The sequence below is a fragment of the Octopus bimaculoides genome, chromosome 26, assembly GCF_001194135.2.
Source record: "Octopus bimaculoides isolate UCB-OBI-ISO-001 chromosome 26, ASM119413v2, whole genome shotgun sequence".
Taxonomy (NCBI): domain Eukaryota; kingdom Metazoa; phylum Mollusca; class Cephalopoda; order Octopoda; family Octopodidae; genus Octopus; species Octopus bimaculoides.
The window spans coordinates 12,153,630-12,163,792 of record NC_069006.1 but is presented as its reverse complement, the minus strand read 5'-3'; the positions used below and the strand labels follow the sequence as shown (position 1 = coordinate 12,163,792).

Here is a 10,163-nt window from a genome sequence, read left to right as displayed (position 1 = left end):
TCTGAGGAAACAGGGTCTACCCATAGTCTTTCTCAGGAAGCGAAACCTTTAGACTTCTTTTTCATGCTTGTTTGAAATGATTACTGCGGAAACAAACCATTACGCAGAATGTAAACAAACCGGAAAAAAAAGATAGCTTGTGGTTTCCTGCAACTGTAGATGAAATACGGGCATTTTTTGCCATAAATATTATTATGGGTATTAGACAGTTACCCAGAATAACAAATTACTGGAGCGATCAGGAACCTTTTGGCGATGACTATATTTCCAGTATTATGAACGAGTACGATTTGTGAAGCTGAACCAATATTTACATGTGAGAGACACTTGCAATACCCCAGAGACAAAAATTATGCAATAAAATTGATTAAGAACCCTTTCTTTAATTATGTTCCAAATATCACATTAATATGTTGATAAATAAAAAAGTTACAGGTGTTTAATGAGACTAGTCTAAATTCATGATTATTTTAGAATTTAATTGAAACTCATGAGGGGTGTCAGAAATATAGTAACGAAAGGGTTAAAACATTAAAAATACATTCATTCTTAAAGAAATTATTTGAAATCTGAACACATTACTTCCTTGTTTTTTTGTTGTTAATTAAAGAGTGTTGTATTAATTACTTTATATTCCAGACTTGAAACAACAACCAAAAGAGGCAATCGGCCCTTTATTTGGTTAGAAATGAGAACTGTTATGATCTCCCTTTGTATTCTCGCAACTGGTCTTGGTATAAGCCTTGTGGTAATTCTCAGCATGAAGAACCAGAAAGGTAAGTCAGAAGACATTAATATTAACAGATTTTGTTACTTCATAGAAAAGACTTAAACTGTCTCATCTCTCCACAATTATGAGTTCAAATCTTACAGAGCTTGACTTTGTCTTTCATCCTTGTAATGGTTAGAATAAATCTCAGGGATATATTACAGATCAGTTCAATCAACAACCATGACAAAAAGTGGCTTTATGTTGAATTAAAATCTACATTGTTAATCCTATAACATTTAAACTGGCTAAATCAGGTTAATGATACAGCCACTTCTTAAAACTAGCCACAGTTGGTTTCATGAAATGGAACTTCCAATCTAGATGTATGAGGTATCCAGATTGAAAACTGGCATATAGCCATTTGCTTTAAATACAAACATCTATTCTTTATACTTTTCAAAATGAGAATGTAAGTTTTTAGCTGAATAAATAATCATATCATGAGTTACTTGTTGTGTGATTAAGAAGTTCACAATCACATAGTTTTAAGTTCAGTCCCACTGTGCAGTACCTTGAGAAAGTACCTTTTACAATGGTTCTGGGCTAATCAAAGCCTCATGAGCAAATTTGTTGGTGAAAACTGAAAAGATGCTAGTATGTGTGTTTTGATAAGACATACCACTAAACATACTCATCATCATTATTTTACACCCACTTTTCAATGCTGGCACGAGTTGGACAGGATTCACCCGAGCGCCAATGTCTCAGTTTTGCCATGGTTTCTATGGCTCAATGCTCTTTATAGATTGTACTGGGTAAACATTTTTGTAGCCCCAGCCTTTGCAAGGCCACTTTGTGACTTGCATGTCTAAAGAGCCTAAATAACCACCATAACTGACAGAATAGGAGAATATCTACAAAACAGGAATGATAAATGCTATTGTAGTCTGCGAAATTTGCAAGATTTTCATAATTACAAACAAAAAGTCTTTTATATTCTATCTATATGCAATTGGAATTTTGATGTTGGTTTTCCTTTTTTCTTTGTATCTGTCTTTTAAAGATCCTCAACAATTAGCTCTTGAAAATTTATGTTTGACAAAAGATTGCGTTAAAGCAGGTAAGATTCTCACATTAATACCCATCATTATTTTTTAATGTTGTTTAGCCAAGGTAGTCTTGCTTGAAAAGACTTATGATCAAAGATGTTCCAGCCATGGCCATCATATCTATTCAGATACACTATATCTAAGATCACATAATTCAGTATGTTACTCATTTTTGTAAAATGATTTAAAAGTGAAATAGCTTGTATTTCTAGCAGGTTGAGCAAATGGCTGAAAAGTTGATGCTTAATTTCAGTATTTGTTTTTCCCAAGCAGTCAACCACCTAATTACCAATGCAGCTTTGATATTGTTTAACTTTGTTGAATGGGCAAAAATCATAATACATCTATAAAGATTGGAATAGTAGATATTCTGATTATCATTGATAAAATAATTGTCTATATTCCATTATAGACAACGCAATAGTACATTGTTCAAAAGCTGTATCTATTCAGGGATACAGACCACATTGTTCAAATAACTGCTTCTATTCAGGGAAACAATCCACTTTGTGGTAGATTGAATAACTGTCTCTGTTCAGGACAGAGCACTCTATGGTAGACTGTTCATAGTCTATCATAGTATGATCTATGTCTATTAAGAGATATAGATCACACTATGATAGATTGCTTAAATAACTGCCTCTCTTCAGGAACATATATCACCCAATGGTGTACTTTTTATAAAGTAACTGTTTCTGTTCAATCTGTGGCTCAAAAATACAAACTGGTCAATGGAGTTATTCTCTTACAAGTATGTTTCAATTGACTTAACACCTATCAATTTCTCATGCTTAATCCCTCTGACACTAAACATAGCCAACATAGCCTCTGTTTCTAAGGTACAAAAGCCCTTGCTTTAAAAATGTTCCTATTTAAATTAAAACTTTCCTCTCTAATATTAAGTAAGAATCTTGAGTTCTGTTACAAACACCAGTTTAATAATAAAAATATTAGTTATTTTACTAAGTCCCTCCAAATTTTTCATTATTTTCAAAATTTAAGCACCTATGCAGTGTATATCAATGGAAATATGAACAAAATATAAATAAAGGTTAAAAATAATATACTTTCACCTTCTCCATCCTCACAATTGTTAAATAGCAGATATGTCTTTTTCTTCCCGTGTCTTTAGTAAAGATCAAATAAATGGTATTCCAGCAGCCATTTTGAAAAGTATCTATGATATATGCATTACATCTCCATCCTTTAATGAAGATTCAACTGTCTAATCAACTAGATTACCTTCTCCTGAATTAAAATGTAAATGGTTAAATATTCCACAGACAGGTCCTTAATGTAATTTTCAGGCAGAATCAACATGACAGAGTGTGCCTTTTGAATAACAGTTACAATCCATCTAATAGGCTTCTATATATTTTCTTTCTCTTAAGTTTCATTCACAAGCATGAGTTGCCTCTAGGCTAAAGAAGACAACATTTGCCCAAAATATTATGCAGTGAGGTTGAACCTGGAACCTTGTGGTGACAAATCTAACTTCTTAACTATTCAGCCATACTGCATCTATTGTGTTACATGTAAGTAAAAAAAAATTATAGAAAAACAACATTTCAATCACAATAAATTTTAAGCAAACATGCTTCAGTTTTGGAAATTACAAAACAGATACTATTCCAATTTTATCACAGAATGGTTGAATCTAGAAAAGGCAACCAACTTCAGAACCATTATTTCCAATAGAACAGATCAAATAGATGTACAAATACTTTTAATCAAAATTTCTTTATCTTCTGGAGATAAAATATCTGAATTCTATTTATAAAAAAGAAGTTTCAATAAACCAACCAATATTATGTATTTGTCAAGGAAGCATTGATAGAACTCTGGTTTGATATTAGTTTTTCAGCTACAAAAATCATTGAAAATAATAAAAGAACATTTCAACATTAAATTCTCCATCACTGCAACTGCATTAACATGAGTTAAATAGTTCCATGAGAATTATTGATATTTCCTTCACAACTTGATGATTTTTTCTACTACTGACTATTAAGAGATGAGATTGATACCAAAACTTGAGTATTGAGTCTAACTAAACCTATTGGTACTATTTGAATAAGTACTTAAACCAAAATTTCAGTACTTTAATTTCCATATCACATAACTAAATATTGATATTTCACAAAGGCTCAAAGTCACAAAGGAGGAGGATAATGCATGACATCGCTTTTGCTATTTTATTTTATTGACATCATAGGCAAAATTGATCATGGTGGTATTTGAACTAAGAACATAAAGGAATGTAATGAAATGCAAGGTATTTTAATTGTCACTAATTCTGCAAAATGTCTGTTTCTCTTTCATTATGTGTGTGTATGCACACATGCGTGCATGTGTTCACATAAGTTTTCACTCAAACTACTGTATCATAATATACAAGCTTGCATGTGTTTATATATTAAAATGTGTGTGTCAATATATGTGCATGTGTGTTTGTGTGTGTATAAACATTTTATGTCAACTCACTTTCCTTACAGGAATTTATTGGACAGGCTGTTACAGTCCTGGTTAATTCTTATTCAGAGATACTGTTCTCCTACATGATCAGGCAGGGTTCATGTTTTGTTCATACATGCTACTTTAGTATAGGTTTTACAGCTGGATGCCCATCTGAAAACTAACCATTTTACAATGTACTTGGTGCACTTTATTGCAGTAGCTGCACCGGGGAGATTGTCATGTTCTTGGAAGGTCTAAAAGAATTGTCTCTTGTCTTCATTCAAAGTCAACATGACAGAGTATGAACAGAAGAAAGAATTAGTGTAAACAATGGGTGACAGAGAAATAGGATGGTACAGAAGATAGGGCGATAAAAGGAAGAGTGTGTAATGTATGCCAAGAAAGAGGAATATAAGAAGGAATAATGTGAAGAAAGAGTGAAGGTTTAAGGTACCTTCTATCAAAGATAATTTCAATACATCAATTTATGTTGTATGGTATTTGTCTTGAACCAAATTTACATTACTTGCCACTAAGTTTTCTCTTAGCTCATTTTTGTTTTAATTATGCTAATTAGCCAAGACTATAACTGCCCCAACTATTTTTTGATGTCTAAGTCTTCTTCAGGAAAAGTATTGATTGCAGTTGCCATTAGGTGCTTGCTTACTTTCTATCAAAGTAAATATAATTTTGTCCTTGTTAGTTCATGCTACTTGGAGTAATTTCTCTTAGCTAATTTTTGCTTGTTTGTGGGGGTGTGGGAGTGCATTGAAGTATAGCTTAGAAGTTCACTTCTGAACCACAAGGTTAGGGATTTGGTCCCCACTGCATGAACATTGTCAACTAATGTTCTATACTATAGCTGCAGATCAACCAATACCTTGTGAATGTAATTGGTAAGAAAAGACTGAAGTCTACTGTATATATGCATGTGTGTGAGAGTGATTTGTATTTTCTCTTTGTCTTAAATGTGTTCATTAACTGTAAACAGAGCCACAGCCTTATTATTAAATACAAGTGGTGTAGGCTTGCAGTCAACCATGAAAACATTTCCAGGTTTCTTGATGTTGTGCAAGCTTTATAAATGAAAGGGGCTTGTAAATACGTTTCGGCTGTTCAATGCTCAATAGACTATGGAACTTTCTCCCCTGGAAACAGGAGGGGAATCTGGCTGTAGCAAAATCTATCTCAGTAAACCCATGCAAGTATGGAAATGTGGACAGTAAAACGATGATGTGTATATATAATCGTCAAAAAACATTTGACATACTACTTTCATACAATGAACATGAAGTCTCTCTCTCACATACACACACACACACATATATAGCAACTTCATTAGCTTACAGTTGTTTCTGCTATAAAAAGCAGTGTACTCAGAGCTGTAGGCTAATGCAGTTGCATATGTAATTCACATTCCCTTATTGTTCCATTAATTTCATATTACAATCATTATTTGCCTAACACTTTATTCTGAAATATATATACTGAGTTCTAACAATATATTAATATAGTTATGGTCAAGTGAAATTATCAAATATATAATATATACAATATTTTCAGCGGCAAGACTGATGGATGCAATGAATACCAAGGTAGACCCATGTGATAACTTTTATGACTTTGCCTGTGGAAGTTGGAAAAGACTGAATCCAATTCCAGAAGATAGTTCCAGTTACAGCACATTTGAACAACTTAGGAACCAACTACAGTCCTTACTTAAAGGTAATTTGGCTATATTGTAGAACTGAATGAATCAAAAAGATCATATTGTTTGTAATGGCAGTGGTTGTTGTTTAATTCCAGTCATGTGGTTAAGAATTTTGCTTCATAATCATGCGGTTCTAAACCTTGGGCAAGCCTCTTATTCCAGAGGCATGTATCAAATCTTGCTGAGTGAAACAAAGTAGACAGAAATTCTGTAGAAGCTTGTGAAATGCACAGTAATTCCTCTTTCAGTTGGTAGATTTAATGTGTCATCCAGTTTAACAATCCCATTTGTCTGTTCAGATGTCTTTACTAAGTTCCACTCTATTACAAGAATGGAAACTAAGTTTCAAGTTTCCTTTCCCTTTCTCCTACTAGCCTGTAAAGTGGTTAGTAATGCTACCCTTTTCCCTTCTGAGTTAAAACTTAAAAAAAAAATCTTTGAAATGGTTAGCAACAATCCAGCAGAGTTATGATAAAAAGTGTTCCAGCTTTGACCACTGACTTTTTTTGTTTCACATAGAATTATCTAAAACTTAAACATTTAATATGTTTCTTTTTTAGGTGAGTAAGGTTTGATCTGAAACAGACAGTGCTGCTATTTCTAGTAGGTTGAGCAACCAAATTGAGTGCTCCTTCATAGGTTCAATATCATTGTTTATTATCTATCAAGACAATCTAGGCAAGAATTCCAATCTCTAAGTCTTCCTGGAACAGTATCAATAAATTAACCCCTAATGATATTACTAATTATGCTGAAATCCCTTACCTTACTAATTTCACTATGACGAGGTTAAATTATAATTTCCAATTAGAGACAAGGCCCAGATATGGTTGAGTGAGGGTTCACTGATCTGTTAAGCTTCAATTCTTGGCTGATACTTAAAGAGGTCAGGTCTGGCCAACCTACATAGTCCCAGTTCTTCAATATTTTTATAATCAGTCAATAGAGTGTAAAGCAAAATTGACCTCAATAGCTTTGAATTCTGAATGTACAAAGATATGAATATGGCAGGGTATTTAGTATGGTACACTAATGTTTCTGTTACTCCATTGAAACAATATTTAGAGAATGAGAAACTAAATACCTTCAAAGAAAGCTAAATATTAGAACTTTGCACCAAATTTATCACAGCTTTAAGCAGTGAAAATTAACATTCCTCTTGGATAGGGTTTCAAGCCCATCATAGATCACATTCTCAATGGAGTTAGATTATCTGAGGTGTACAGAATTAAGTATCTCTCATGATTAAACAGAACATTTGCAGTAGATTGAACTCAGAGCCTAAGAACAGATATTGAAATGTCTTAACCACATCATCTTGTTTAACTGAGACCAAACAATGCTATGATGTTTCTAGTTAACCTTTTTAATTCTCCTACATTAAATATGTTAATACTAATTTAACTGTTGATTTTCATGCAGATGATATCTCTGAACAATTCTATTCTTCTGTGCTGACTAACGTACATTCTTATACATTCACTTAGTGATTCTATTTCCACTATTTTGACAGATGAAGTGAAGTCTATGCTTCACTGATGAATTCAGAATAATACTGAACCAGTTATTTACTCCATATTAATATTAGTTATTTTTACCTTGCTGCATAATAATTATAATAATTTGTAGTTAGCTTTGTAATGTAACCTACATTAAGTGTTAACACTTTGTGAACCTATGATAGAGTTCGCCTTGTCTTTTACTGTTGAGATATTCATAGTCTCATGTGACAAAACAAAATAGAATTATATCATAGACAAAACTGACCCATAATACAAGAAATTAATCACTGATAACTGACCTGATTACTGGTTCTAGACTGGTTCTACAGTAACAATTTGAAATCACAACTGTTTGCAACAAACGGTTGTGGTGGTTAGAATGGGTGCAGTGATTGCAGACAATTACAGTAACATCAAAACAATAAAAAAAAGAGGACATTCTCAATATGTGCAGTGACAGATTAATAAATAGCAAAGGTTGTAGACGAAATGTAGTTAATCATTTAAACAGGTTAGCTGATGCATTTCCTCAATAAGTGAGAAAGAGCTGCAGTACCGGTAGTCTTTAGGTATCATACTAACTACAATAGTGTCAGACACTGATTAACGTCCGTTTCCTTGTGGTGCAGCTTTGGGTCACATATCCCACAATGTGTATTAACCTGCTAAGCCTAAAAGTTGGAGAGGAACAAAGACAAGACTCTAGTTTAACATCCGGTTATCAAATACAACCCCAAAAGTTTATTTCTAAAATAGAAAAAATAATTTTAAAAAATAAAAAGCAAAAGGTTTCAAATTCAGATTTAACTGTGATAGCTTTTATAACAAGGGTTTCTCTCATTCTTTTATGAATGCTGTTGCTCAACCCCAAATCAGTTCATGCAAAACAAATCCATGATCAAAACCAATCCCTTCATGACCATCCCATATTTTTCTATATCTACAACTACATTATCCACTGTGCTTTTCCTTTTTGAATGCTTTTGTTAGCATATTTCCACTGAACTACACTGTCTTTGTTTTAAATTAATTTTGGAAATAATGAAGTATTTAGTAAAATAATTTTGTCATTATTTAGTTGATGTCAAAGGAATGCCTTAATGGAAATTAATAGGTGTTATTGTCAAGAATATTGCATAAATCCAAAGACTCAGTTTTCAGTGAAATCAGTGCTATCACTCTTCTACTACAATAATTTATGTATTTTGTAACCATTTTCTGTACTAAATTGTAATGTTTTATGTGAGCCAGGTGATAGCATTAAACTTTAGTCACTACTGGATCTTAACATTTTATAATTACTACTATAGGAAGCAATAATTAGAATAAAACAAAATTAAATTAACAGTTTGTAGATGAATGATCACTTTTGTTTCTTAATGGTTTGATCTTCACAATGCTCTCATGAGATCAAAATCAATGTAGCTGATGTTTTCCTTGTGCAACTACGGAAAAGACATGCAGGAAGGCATTTCCAGAGTACTGACATTTTGTGAAAGAATGCCTGGATATATGGTGTTTAGTACAAGACCTAGAGTAGGGTAAGGATAATATGGGTGACAGGAGACTAATGAATTGGGTGGACCTGAGTGGTAATGGCATGAGATTAGTTAACTATAAAGAGCAGGGACCATTGTAGTAGTGGTAGGAAAATAGACTGAGGAAACAGCACATGTGTGGAGCACTAGAGTGTACTGGTAGCTCCGTGCCAATCAGTCAGGTGGAATATAATCTAAGAAAAAAGAATGTTGCTGCCTCTAAGAAAATAGAAACATATACACCATTATTATTAGTGTTGACTTTCCCCATCTATTGCAACCATGGCTATCCTGTCTTCATGTATACTCTTTAAAAATCAATATATTTGTTATATAGAAGATCCACAGTTAGCTTCAAAATCTGCTATCTAGGTATAGGACAAACATGGGTTATTTTGACACTGTTTTATAACAGGATTTATGTTTTAGAGATCAGAGCTTGTCACGCGCTAAACAATCTAGCTTAAAAACGTTAAATTGGACAAGATGTACTGGAAAAACAAAACTTGTTGATATTATTATTAAGGCAATGAGCTGGTAGACTCATTAGCATGTCAGACAAAATGCTTAGTGGCATTTTGTTTGGATTTATGTTCTTAGTTCAAATGCCACCAAAGTCAACTTTGCCTTTCATCATTTCAGGGTGGATAAAATAAGAATCAATGTAAATGACTAATGTCCTTCTTGCAAATTTCAAGCCTTGTGCCTGTAGTAGAAAGAATTACTATTATTATTATTATTATTATTATTATTATTATGATTATCATCATCCTCAATGCTACTACTACAATGATATTTTCTTTTAAATTCTCATTACAGATCTCCTTGAATCTGAAATCTCAGATGAAGAAAATATTTCAATCCAAAAAGCCAAAATACTTTATTCTTCTTGCATGAATAAAAGTAAGTTGTTGTGATTCAACTTCAAACCCTCACCTCTTCTCAGTCAAGAACTAACAGCTAAAAAACTTTTCTTCAAGATTGATACCTCTATAAGCTTATCATTTTGAAACCTATACTGCTTCTCAACCTATATATATTTTGTATGGAAATGTAACTATATTTATACTTAATCTGAATGCATTAGCAGAAGGAGAAGAGTGGACTATAGGGTCCAATGCATAAAATCATTAA

General features: G+C 32.7%; 1 protein-coding gene across 1 annotated transcript in view; it reads left to right on the top strand.

Moving 5' to 3' along the window:
- Window positions 1-10,163, top strand: part of LOC106877475 (neprilysin-4) — a 105,876-nt gene that overhangs the window by 40,198 nt on the left and 55,515 nt on the right. The window contains exons 2-5 of the mRNA XM_052976910.1: window positions 640-776; window positions 1,776-1,832; window positions 5,842-6,003; window positions 9,849-9,932. Coding sequence (XP_052832870.1) covers window positions 640-776; window positions 1,776-1,832; window positions 5,842-6,003; window positions 9,849-9,932 — 440 coding nt within the window. The remainder of the gene's footprint in view (window positions 1-639; window positions 777-1,775; window positions 1,833-5,841; window positions 6,004-9,848; window positions 9,933-10,163) is intronic.